The 13,443-nt window shown below is 44.9% G+C and overlaps 1 protein-coding gene across 1 annotated transcript in view; it reads left to right on the forward strand.

Annotated features, from left to right (window-relative positions):
• Positions 1-13,443, forward strand: part of COL27A1 (collagen type XXVII alpha 1 chain) — a 297,315-nt gene that overhangs the window by 188,628 nt on the left and 95,244 nt on the right. The window contains exons 25-27 of the mRNA XM_074973737.1: positions 1,406-1,459; positions 2,721-2,765; positions 13,261-13,314. Of these exons, the coding sequence (XP_074829838.1) occupies positions 1,406-1,459; positions 2,721-2,765; positions 13,261-13,314 (153 nt within the window). The remainder of the gene's footprint in view (positions 1-1,405; positions 1,460-2,720; positions 2,766-13,260; positions 13,315-13,443) is intronic.

Raw genomic sequence — 13,443 nt, forward strand, 5'->3', positions numbered from 1 at the left:
TATTTGGGATAAACAAAAGGAATATGGTCATATCTTTGGAACTCACCACTGCAGGATTTTATGACCTCTGAGAATATTTGCAGGATCGTGATATAATGGTAACCAGATCTTACCCTCTGGGTGTAATCTAATTGCTATACAGATAAGGAAAGGAATGTCTTATCCCACATACAACTTACTGCTATTGAGCACATGCGTTGATACAGGGATTTTCACTGCTCTCTATAAAACCAGGTATTGGCTGCTACCAAAGAGCAGAGTGATTCCTTGGATCTGATGCTATAAATCCATTCCAGCCCCAGCAGCTAGGGCAGAAACTAAAGCAGCTTTCCCAGGCAGGGAGTAAGTTTTCACTGGACCTTTTGTTTGGGGGTGTATTCCTGCTTTGATGGGTGATAAGCATGGGGAGCATATACTCACGCACAGAGTCAACAGTTCGCACTGCTCTGTGCTGGCCAGCAGTGATGCAACACTGCTGCAAGAAAGCTCCTATTGGCTGAATTCTAGCTGGTACCAGTGGGATATTGTTGCCAGGAAGTTCATGCTCCCAAATCCCAGCTAGTTTCTGTGGGATGCTGCTGTGACAAAGCTCATACTGGCACTAGGAGATGCTCCCTTTAGGGGCTCAGGATGCTGGAGCCTGAGCTGGCACTAGGCACAGATGGCTGCTGGGAGTATTAGGATGCCAGATGAAAGCAATGTATAATTACCCAGCATTAAAAGGGCAGCAATAAAGTTCTTCCATTCATTTCTTACAACACCCATGCTGCACTTCTGGTGTGATGCTGAAGAGATGAAATTTGCCTAATGGTGGAGCAGAGACTTCCTTACACATGCAGTTTCTATCTAGAGCTGGGATCCAGGTCATCCAGAGATCAGACCCAGGGCCAAGGCATTGTGCCCTGGTGCCTAGAAGGGCTGTCTTGGGGTGTTGTAAGCTGGATTCTTTTGGAGACTCTACTTTGTAAGCAGAGCTGAGCAAATCATTGATTTTTCAGTTCGGCCTCTGAACTGAAAAATCCAGGTTTGTTTCTAACCAAAACTGATTTTTTGTTTGCTTTTTTTCGCTCTGTGAAATGAAAAAGCAAAAAAACCAACCCCTTCATTCGGGTCAAACATTTTGAATGACTATTCGAAACGCCATTTTTGAAATTTTGGTTTTGGGCGCTTTTTTGTCAGTGGAAACTATTCACTGACTCTGACCCAAATTCATAGACCGTTTCAGTGCTCCCTAAAATGCATTTTTCAGTGAATTTATTATTTGCCAAAAAAATGTCACCCAGCTCTATTTGTAAGTTGCATCAGGTCACGCAGGCTGTGGCTGCTGTGATCAAGGGCAGCTGCAACAGCTGGGAGCAAAGACAATATTGAGCCTTTTATAGTCATCATCCTTTGTATGTTTCAGGGTCGACCTGGCAGGAAGGGATTTCCTGGAAAACCTGGCCCTGATGGTCCAAAGGTAAGGCGGGAGGGGTGTTCATACCAGTGAGCTGATGGGTTGGGGTGGGAGCCAGGGGGAAGAGGAATTCAAGACTGGAGTGAAACTTCAAGACCCCCTCACATTTAACATGTGTCAAGCTTCCAGTTTCCATCATAGAAATGAAACCGGGCAGTGAGGATTTGCTCTTCTCTCTGCATTTCTTTGTCTTCGGCTTCTGGAAACTCGGCCTCAGCTTGGTTTCTGTGGAAGAATGACTGTGCATTTTTAAACCACACGCTTTATTATAAACAAGTGTGTTTCTCTTTTGATATTAAACTGTTTAATTGTTTTTCCATTGCCTCTCCGTTTTTTGTTCTGAAACCATGCTAACCATTCCTATCTCTGCTGTTTCACTGGCAGCAGGAGGAGCTATTCCAAGAGCAGCCTGCGCTTCACAATACCCACCCCCAGCAAAAAAAAAAAAATAGTCAGCTCTTTAAACAAGTAAATAACAAAAATCTGTTCTGGCAGCACATCTGGAGTCACATTATCTGCTGACTGAGAAAATGCAGCTGCTGTGACCCAGAGACAACACCAGGTTAGCAGTGACTGTCTTTTAGACAGCCTGTCCTGAGTTACTCAGACACTTCCCTGGACCAACTCTTCCACAGCCCATCCTTCTCCCTGGTCAGTCTGGGCTTATGTACATCCCTGTGCTTTTCTCTCCATCCTCCGGCCACGCTCTCTGAACGATTGTAAGAAGTTGACTTTTTAATGGTGATCACAGTAAGTAATCAAAGTCACCACCAGAGGCTGGATTTTCAAGTGCACTGCACCCACGATTGATACTGAAGTTTTCCAAAGAATTCTGCACCCAACATACTGAGCTTTTAGAAATCTGGTTCCTTATTTTGGTGCTCAAATGGGAGCTGAGCTCTCTTGAAAATCTGGCCACAGAAGTGCATCTGTCATGTTAGCACAGACTCTGACTCTTCGTTCCAAATTAACAGGCTCTTGGAAAACGTAGACAGCTTGGCAGTACCTATTTTGAGGGCTTGATCTCATTAAAAAGTGGGCTGATGCACCAGTTTGGTGCAGTGTCATAGCACAAGGCTTGTTAGTGCTGGAACTCTCAGTATTTGAGACCCAGCACTGCTCACCCAAAACATTTAGTGACGCCTGTCACTAACCCTGTTGTGCTGCAGTTGAGGCACCAGGAGTTTAACCCTTTTGGAGAAAGACCTTTGACAAAGCAGCACTGAGTTAGCCTTCTGTGATACCTCTCTCCATCTCAATGCAGGGTGAGCCAGGACATCCAGGGCGGACAGGAAAAGTTGGTGATCAGGTAAACTCCTTATTTTCTTTGTCCATTTGAGTGTCTCGCATGTACCCATTTCCCCATGCATCCCTGGTACTGGGGCAGAATCTTGACCTGTTCGCTGAAGATCAGGTGTTTTGTAAACACTGAGATTTTATAATATATGAAATAGTATGGTGTGTGTGTGTGTCGCAGAAAATGGTTGCCCTCCTTGCCCCTGTATTCTTTTCATCCTCAAGGGCCTCTCCTTATTCCTACTTTTCTTGCAAAATCATTCATTCCCAACAAAGTGGATTCTTTCATCACTAAGCCCAGACCAGTTAGCTCAGCCTCAGAGCATTGGTGACCCAGTGGGTGGCTCTCAAATGTCCAGAAGTTGTCAGTGGTATTTATAGGTGCACATGGCACTCTGCGGACAGTTTGTACAAAATAATGGGTTCCTGCCCTGAGGCACCTGAGACCCAATAGGAGATACAAATCAGATGCTAAGGCTATTCCCCGGTGCAAACTTGGTAGAAATAATCATCAGTTTCTTGAGTCTTTACATGGTCAACACTCCCTCGCTGCCTGCCTGGTCCAGTATTGTACTGACCCCACCCGTGAGGTGCTGCGCTTCCTCGAATCCCTCTGGATTCACTGGAAGCAGGGTCACTCAGCATCTTGCAGGTTCATGCTTTTGACAACAAGAGAACAGTGATGAGCACTGCTTCATTGCACCATAGAAGAGAATGTGCTGACTAGGAAACATAGGAAGATGCATCATCTCCATAGGCTTCAGGGAAACCACAGGGTTCAGGGGAAATGAAACAAATGTTCCCCATCTTTGTGTGATCGAAACCAACCTACCTATCCACGACCAGCCCTGAAATTGCAGCCACAGAGCCTCCGACACATTCTTCTCATTCCCACATGACCACATCGAGCTGGACGTGGCTGATTTGGCCAGAGCAACTGAGAGGCTGACCAGCCATTGGCAGAGGGACGTGCAACTTCTCCTGGCAGCCAGCTTTTCGTTGCTTGTCAGTCAAGGTCTTTGGTTTGTTTGTTTTTCAGCCTCCCTGGATCTTTGTTCTCATGTATCCAACAGCTGGAGGTCATTTGTCTCATAGCTCTCTGACCAAGCATGTTCAAAAGCCAGTGTCACGAGGGGCAATTATCAGTGCTAGCAAGACTTTCTCAGGGGTTTGGCTAGATTGCAAGCTCCACTGAAAAGGTTAGTTAGTTCTCCGTAAAGCACCATGCACGCCTACAACGCTATCGAACTAACACAGTATAACCACCAGGCCCTTGCAAAACTGGGGACATCAGTCAGCCTCCTGCTGTTCTTGTTGCTACTTCAGGGATATAATGTCTCAAGACTGTTTACCTTAAACTCTGAGCTGGCCTCTGGCCGCAAAGCTTGCAACTACTGTATACCCTTCGTTTTCGGGGCATCTGGGACACGTTTAGGGCACACAGATACCAGCCCTATATCCAGAGGCTAAAGTTCCCTGTTAGTGTCTTAATTTTTTATGGCAGATTAAGGGATTTATATATCTCAGCAAACTTTGCATAGCACAAACTGAGTCCAAATACATTTCAATGGCTTCTTTTCAAAGACATTTTCAAGCAGATTATAAAAACAGTGGAAACAAACAATGCTGGGAGACATGGAGGTGTATTGGACAGAGCACTGGACTGAGACTCATGAGACCTGGGTTCTATTTCCAGTTCTGCCACTGGCCTGGGCAAGACACTTCCCCTCTCTGTGCCTCAGTTTTCCCATCTGTAAAAACGGGGATGATGATACTGACTTCCTTTGTAAAATGCTTTGAGCTCCACTGATGTATCGTTAATATTACCACCTCTTGCAGCTCACACCAAATGGACTTTACAGAATTTTCTTCAGACTCAGGGCTCAATACAGAGTAATTTGATCACTCCACAACCCGCATTGGCTTCAATGAAAGTAGAGGATGCTCACCACTTCCTGGAAGCATGATCTGTTTATTTATTAATGTTTGAAATAATAAATATTTGGTCCACAAAGAAGAAGCAGAGGTGCTTAGGATAGTGTCATTTTCGGTTTCTTTCAACAAGATCACTCATTTGTTTGTTGGTTTTTAAACAATTAAATGGGGCTTATGGGGAGGTGGAAATAATAAACAATAAAACAAAATCCTCTCAGTGCACAAACTTCTCCATTCTCTGTAAGTTTCCCTAAACTAAAGGAAGAACCTACAGGAACACAAAATGCTGAATTGTATTAGCAGGCAATTTAAATAGGAAAGGTTGATCTTATCAAATAAAACACTGGGCTGGAAGTCAAGTGACCTGGGTTCATTCTTGCTCTGCTGCCAACCAGCTGTGTGAACTTGGGCAACTCCCTTTAACTCTCTGTGCCTCAGTTTCACCCCTGCAGGATGAGAAGGGTAACCCCCACTGCAGGTGGCAGTAAGATGTGTAATCAATTTAGAGTGTAAGCTCTTTGGGGCAGGGACAATCTCTTGCTCTCAGTTCTTACTCTGTACAGCTTCTAGCACATAAGAGCAGCCATACTGGGTCAGGCCAATGGCCCATCCAGCCCAGTATCTTAACTTCAGACAATGGCCAGTGCCAGATGCTACAGAGGAAATGAACCAAAAAGGGCAATTATTGAGTGATCTATCCCCGTCATCCTGTTCTGGCTCAGGGACACCCAGAGCACGGGATTGTGCCCCTGATCACCTTGGCTAATAGCCATTGGCGAACCTATCCTCCATGAACTTCTCATTCTTTTTTTGAACCCAGTTACCTAGAGCTCTGCATGGACCCCAAATTTGTATCTGCATCCGATCTGCAAAAATGAGTCGCGGATACAAAACAGATATCCATGGATTTGCAGAGCTCTAGTTCTACATGTGCTGGGCTCTGATAGCTATTGAGAACTCTAGGTGCTATTGTATTGCAAATAATAATGAATATTTAGAAAGTGCTTTGAGATCCTCAGCTGGAAGGTAGTGCAGAAGGACAGAGGATCATGATTATTATTCCTTAAGTCCCTCAAGGATGACTCTGAATAAAAACTATAGGCCCCATTCAGTGAAAAGAAAACACAGCTGGCCTCTGCTGATACTGAAGCCAGTACAAGAATCTGAAAGCTGGCTGTACTATTTTTACTCAGTTAGTCTCTGTCTAGAAAAAATTCCGTTTCCTTACCAGTTATGTCATTATAACAAAAACGTCACACCAGGTTTGTGATAAATTACCTCCTTTCCTAGCACACCTTTGCTAGACAATGCTTAGAGAATTTCTTCCCTTCCCCCTCCAAATAGCATCATTTGGAGCTTTTGGGTCAGGGCAAGCCAATACTGGGGATTTTTCATAGAGCTGTGGTGGAAGTGGTATGGGGGGAAAAAAACTATATCCCAGATTTCCAGCCCATGAAAGATCTGATCTTCCCCATTTCCTGCCTCTCCCAGACAAAGGTGCTGTCTGAGAGGCCCCCATAGCTTCTGTGTCAGCGATGCAGCTTTTCAGAGTTGCTGCTAGGCGCTCGGTAGCAACTGCCTCTGGCTGGAAGCAGCCAGCGTGGTGGTGTGAAATAAGATCACATATACATCTCCTCGGTAGGCTCAAGCACTCTGCTTTCGGGTCCGTATGTTTAAGCAAACATGCGAGTTTTGGGAAGCTTTCCAGTGTTACTTGAGCATTTGCTGGGAATTTTTAAAACCTGTAGGGTGGCCCCTGAGTCCTTACATCTCCATTGCAAAGAAACTGACTCAGGACATTCACTAGAGGTTGCACTCTGGATGCTGGAAGGTCTCCAGCTGCGCAGCTCCCCACTCCCTCCAACCTGGATCTGTACGGTTTAACCCTTCCTTGCCAGCAGGTGGAGACAGAAACTGGGTGAGCAAAGACATCACAAGGGCCAAGACACCAGCCTTCCCTGTTACTGAACTGTGTGAAAACAGGCCCCAAGGATGGGAACTGCCTGAGTGTCCATGCCAGAGGCAGAAACCAAGCCAAGACGACACCAGAGGCGAGGAGACCCCTGCCTTCCCCCGGCAGGAGACAGAATAACAAACTGGGGAAAGGTGCCTCAGGGGCAAAGACCCCCTGCCTGCCTTGTGCTGGGGACCATAAAGACTAATGATCAGCCATGTCAGCAGAAGCAGCAGGGAGAGCCTGCGCATGACCTATGCTCTTAACAAGGAGCAGATTCTGTTCCAGCAGCAAGGTCTCAGTGCCTCCCCTCATCTTTAACAAAAGAATAACTAATTGCCATCTGGTTACAGTGCATCCTGTTGGACACTATGTTCAGCTACTTACCAGTCACATGGGGAGAGTACAGTGATGCTGTACACTTGACCTTTGAAGACCCAACAGTGAAGATTCTGTGCCTGTTGCAGACCCCTCTCTAATTATCAGCTTTCCCTGAGTATTGTTAAGATTTCTGAGTACTTTGAGGTCAAGACAGCTAACCTAGCTCTTTACTGTCTGGCTTAGTCCCATCTCCATCAGTCCCATGCCTCTGACTTGTATCTAATTGTCTCTGAGAATGAGTGGCTACCCACATCCAGGTATAAATTCCTTGTAAGGTATTTACGTGGCTCCCACTACCAGGGTATCTGAGCTAGGGTAAAAATGTATTTACCCTCACAGCACCCCTTCGGAAGCAGGGCAGTGCTACTATCCCAATTTTACAGAGGGGGAACTGAGGCATGGAGAGATAAAGTGACTTGTCTGAGGTCAAGCAGGAAGTCGATAGCAGAACAGGGAATTGATCCCAAGTCTCCTGAGACCCAGAGTAGCACCCAAACCACTGCACCATCATTCCTATGGGGAACTAGTGCTTCTGAGCTGTGTGGCCCTTTGCTTCCAGGTCTACAAACACTGCAGTGCAAGAATCTTCCTTGTGAGACCAGGTGTTTGGTCAACATGTCAAAACACATCTTTTGTTCAGTGCTCAAAGTGAAGCACAAAAATTCTAAAGGCAGAGGGTGGGGTCTGAGCTTTGGTGTGCAGAGAGTTAAAACCACAGAAAATTCAATGCAAGTCATGCAGTGCGGGTTAGAGTGGCCTCCCAAATCAGTGATATTTACTGTTTTACTTTCCCTTTCTTTCATCTAAATGGGATTATTGTACATTACCCTCCATTCCTTTCTGCTTCCATTTGTTTTGTTTTCAGTTCTAACGAACCAGTGAAACACCAGGGGCCAGTGATTGGCTCCTGCTGGGAGCAATTGGCGGGCACTCTGTGCCTGTGAGCACGTGCTCATGCTGAGCTCTGCTGTTGGTTGGGTTTTTCAAATGGTGTATGATTCATTGCCGAGCTGCAGCAAAGGGGACAAGCTTAATTGTAACGGGGCTGCATGATAAGCCAGGACATACTGAACAACTCATCCAGTGTAAATGTTTTACATTCTTTACTGGTTACTGTGGGACTTTATCCATGCAGCCACTGCTGCTGGGATTTCATGTGCTTTATTACGCATGGTCCTTGAAGTTGTGTTTGCTGCTATGTTTGATTTCATGGCAATTGCTGGGAGGTTGGAAAAATATTTTACACTGGGTCCATTTTGTAGCAGTGACAGCAATCTAGGTCTACATTTCTCCCATGGCTTTGCTGGTCAGTATCTGCCATCATTGGCTCTTTTGGTAATATTTTAAGGCACGTATTGTTGTTTCCTGTGTTCTGTTCAGTGTCTCAGTCACAATGTGGCCAGCAAAGAGCTTTGTGAGCCAAGCCCTCATACTGATTTCAGATACCCCAATGAACTCAATGGGACTTTATTTTGCCTAGACACAACTATGTTGTTCGTGTATGCTTTCAAAAGTATCTCTCAAGCTAAAGTTAGCTCATCATAGTACACTGGCTGCAAAAGCCAGAGGGACATCTTACACCACTGGGTCTTCTGCTTCTTCTATTTAGCTATGTTGCTACACACAGTCCTCTTCTTACTAGGTTCACATGAAGCAATGATGTCTTCCCTTGAGTTGTAAATGAGAACATATGCCACCACCATAGAGATCTCTCTACAACTCTTACTGGAGCTAGATGCTATACTAAGAACCAACCCACATTGCTTCACCCATTCTGCCACAAAAAATGGAGTGTGAAGTGTTTGTCTCCTGCCTGCTTGCATTTGCAATATACGTGATGATGCATCCGCCACTGCCCGGTAGCTGAGATGATGAACTTGTGAAAGAAATAGGATCCCATGGGGACATGTTGTTCATACTCTGCTTTGAACTCTTTCTTCAAGGTTAATGCTCAGTTTCTGTTCCAATAGCCCATCACTATAGCACTGAAATGGCTCACATTGGGAGGCCAGGACACAGAAAATGTCACATTTTTCACATTTAACATCCAGCTGAGCCAGCTAGTGGCTTCCTCAGTTTTCTCAGTCTTGCCAGCCTGTTAAGTTCTTTTCATAAAGACTTCCCATAATGTAAATTGGCGTTCCATGGTGGGCATCCATTTTGACATGGAAGGCTGTGTACCCAGCCCTTAGGAAATATTCTAAAATGGCCTTGCTTTCAACAGTGTCAATAGCTTTGTTTATTGCAGGTGCCTATAATGTTGTGTGGGACACACTTTAATTAGCCTCTGAATTTCATATGCCTGTTCACCTGCGGGAGAGGCTCTGAAATCACTAGGTTTTCAAGAAAACGGAGAAACATTTGACTTTTTACCTTTTACGGTAGCTTTCAGCCTACATGCCTTTTCATTTAAGTTGCTTGGTTGTTCTACCCTGTGCTAGAAGACCAGCCTTTGTGTTTATGGCCTTGTGTCCAGGGTCAGAAAATAACTAATAGTTATCAACTATGTATTTGTACCTGGGTCTGATTGAAAAGAGAATTGATCCATTGACTGTGCCACCTAGTGGTCAGATATTGTCATGCCTTTACCTTCTCCACCACTGTGTTCCTGTGTTGAACAGTTCAGGCTTTTTCTTAATTGGCCATTAGGATAAACACGGCTTCACCTTTCTATGTCTCATAGTATGGGTGTTGGATTTTTCTTTCTGATATGCGTCCTAGTGCAGTAGAATTCCTTCAGTTACGTTCCTTGATCTAGGTTATGGCTGGGAGCATTTTAAAATACTTGCTGAAGAGAATGCTCGTTCTTGTGAGAGATGCTAGTTCAACAGCCTGGAAACAACATCAAACTTGAGTTCCAGGATTTCTTCTGAGTCCAGCTGTGGCTTGTTGTTGTATTATTATTTATCTGTTTATTTGTATTGCAGTCCTTCATTAGAACCCTGGTCTTAAACCAGGGCCCCACTGTGTGAAGCTCCGTACAAACCCAGAACAAAAAGATGATCCAAAGAGCTTACAGTACAAGCATTCATTCCATAGCCTGCTTTATCATGATCATTGAGAATGCAGGTTCCTAAAGTCATGTGACTGAGCTTGACCCCCCGCATCCCTAGTAAAATGATACTTTTACAATCAGTTTGTGTTTCCTCCTGTCTTCCATGGAGCTGCAGGAATGGCTGGCAACATCCTGATTCCAAGGGGGTAGCTGTGCGTCCTGGATGGCAGGCATCGTTTGGGCTTGGCCTGGGTTTGCGTCATGAGGTGATCACGTCTCAGTCTCCTGGCAAGTCGTTGCTGGACAAATTGCTAAAGATAGCATCTCACTCCAAGCTTAATCGCTTCCAATATGCTCTCCACCTTTCCCCAGCTGGCGTCTTAATAACCCACTTTCAATGAGACATCACTCCCAGTTTCAGACCATGATGAACAATTACACCAACCTGCCAAGTGAGTGAGAACGTCGGGAAGAGCATGTGTGTTTGACCTCTGGCCCTGCCTAGAGATTGGCCTAACTGAGTGTAATCCAAGGTCAGATGTTCGCATACAGGCCCATCCTGCACCTCAGGAAGGACCTCCTGTGGCAGCTACTCTCCTTGCATTTAAAAGAATATAGCCCATGGAGGCATTCAGGGTAATCAGCAGAAGTCAGTGGAGAGACCCCTGTAGTGTTAGACATCTCTGAATAGCCACAGTACTGAGTCTCATACACAGGCATAACAAGGGCTCTTCTTTCTTACTACATGGCACAGCTCTTTTTTCCCCTTTCTTCCCCCTGGATGTGACTCCATGGAGGATGATTACTTTTGGCTCCTGTGGAAGTTGCATAACCTGTAAGCCGACTGCACTGACTGTGATTTGTAACCGGGCGGTATCACTTGATGCTCTCTCAGTGAGCAAAGGTAAACTAAAAAGTAAAGAGTGAGAGATTGTAGATATCTGCCATCACTTGCTGGAGACAGACACCAAAGTGGACTGAGAGAAGGTATATTGCAGGAGCAGAGCCCACCTGCCTTTCCTCTGCTGGGAATGAAGGTTTTGAAACATTGACAGGTGATTTGAAAATGCCCCATGCCATCAAAGTGGAATTTACAGGGGTGGAAAAACATAGTGATTTTTTCTCTGACATTCCAGTAGAATGTTTTAAAAAAGAAAAGAAAAGTGTGTGTGGTGGGGGGCGGGCTAATAAATGTAAGTCTTGTGAATAAAATAGTGACTCTTCCCCCCCCACACACTTTGAAATTTATTCTGGGTGTTGCTGTGAGTTAACCCTGACATGGATCCTGAGAGGGCAGTGTTGCCCAAATAACCCTCTTCAAACTCACGTGACAACACCAGCCTAAGCATTTGGGGAGCCTGCCTTTGAGTTAATAATACTTCCAATGTTCATAGTGTTTGGCATCTGCAGATGTGACCGTACTTCACAAAGGTGGGAAATATGGGGGCTAGCTGGGGAAACTGAAGCAGAGTAGTTAAGTGACTATTGCCCAGGTTTGCATAACAAGGCAGCGGCAGAGCTAGGAACAGAACTCGGGTCTCCTGGCTTTCAGTTCACTGGTGCATGCTGCCTCCTTAACATGTTCCTGAATACTGTCAAGATGGTCCTGGAACTTCTGAAGTTCATATCTGGATCCGAACTGCGTGGTCTTGCCTCTGTTCTCATAATGGATCAAACCAAAACCCCAGATCTTGAACTTTAAATTTTGATCCAAACTTTGCAGTTTGTGCTCATCTCTGAACATCAGTACGTCTAAAAAGTCCTATCTAAACATGGTGCTATGGAGACATTCATTCACGTCGGGTGGAATGAGGACAAAGGACTAAAGAAAGCTCTTGTCGAGCTGCATTGGGACTGTCCACTGCTCTCTTTGTGAACCCCATCTCGAAGTGCAGAATTTCCGGAATGGGCCAGTTCATTTTTTGTTCCTCCTCTCTTTACTGGCTTAGGAAATCCCCATTTTTTTAAATTCTCTCCCAGCACCCTACGGCTTCCTTTTCCATATGTTTCAGCTCTGTGGACCACCAGGCATGGGTGTGAGAGATCAGAGAGTCTCAAATTCACAAAACAATTTTAAGCTCCATAGAGGCATCTAACACCACATTAGGGATCTGTCCAAGGAACTCAGTTAGAATGGTCAGACACCGACTGGCAAGACTTGCTCAGCAACTGCCTCTCAATAGCAGCCAAGGCTCTGTCTATAACCATACAAGCTGGAAAGTAGCTTTCATTCACACCACAGATGCCAGCTATTGGCAGGTTGTGAAGCGGTTCAACATGAGATGAATCCCTTCAGTTATGCGTTCTGAAAAAAGACACAGTATCGAAGCTTGCCAGGATGAGAGACAAGGTGGTTTGCTGCTCCAACTGCCCTGCAATAAGAGAGAAAATAGAGTGTTCCATTTAAAGCAAACCCACTAGAAAATGTTCCTTGTGTTTCTAAAGCTTTTACTGAGTTGGGAGGGTCTATTTTACTCAGAAAACGTGAACAGGATCTCAATAATTTTTAGTTTATACCTTTATGCTGTAGCCATTTTCTTCTTCATAATTAAAAGCAGTTCTGTTTGTTTCTTTATCATCCCAAATGATGCTCATTCCCAAAGATCTTGTGTCTGGGTTTGTTTTTCAAGATGGTTTCTTATTAGTGTGACAAATCTACGGTTCTGTTAACCCCTCCAATTGCATCTGCTCCAGCTTTTATTCTCTATAAATATCCCAACCATACTGCTCCTAGAAGGCAACACTAGTCAGACAGGGCTCCAAGCAGCTGCTGACTTTTTAATCCTAACTAACCCAGAGCCACGTCTACACAATATGATGGTTAAAATGCTGGTGGCCACCAGAGTCTTGTCTATGCTGGCTCTTCCCCCACTGATATCCCTGGCAGAATTGTGCTGACAGAAGCAAAGTCGGGAAATGTTAGCAACATAAAACCCTCCATAAACTAGGCCTTGCTGTCGAACGCTGTTGGCTGAGTCAGTAATTTGTTCCTGGTATTGTGTTTTGTGGCTCTCATAGGTGCTAGCATTAAAGTTCCAACTGTCTCATAAAGCAGAAACAGCTGGTTGAATTAGGGACTCCTGTGTCTGGGAGCACCGCTACCCTCTGTAGTAGCCAATAAGAACTACTGAACAGCATACAAAGGACACTGGGCTAATTCCACTAGCAAGGAAAATCAAATACATTGTTTACTCTCTGTGGAAATAAAGCAGAAAATTAATTGCACTCTTCTGTTCTCCTCAGGGTCTGATGGGTTTCATCGGTCCAGTCGGGGAACCTGGAATAGTGGGAGAGAAGGTAGGAATGGTTTGCAAACAAATTGGCTATTATATTTTGGGAGGAGAGTGAAGGGAGTATGTGAAATTATTTAACGTTAACAGTTTAGATTTCTTAACTCAAAATGCCATTAAGAATGTTGCAATTCCA

The sequence above is a fragment of the Natator depressus genome, chromosome 16 (genome assembly GCF_965152275.1).
Source record: "Natator depressus isolate rNatDep1 chromosome 16, rNatDep2.hap1, whole genome shotgun sequence".
NCBI classification, from domain to species: domain Eukaryota; kingdom Metazoa; phylum Chordata; order Testudines; family Cheloniidae; genus Natator; species Natator depressus.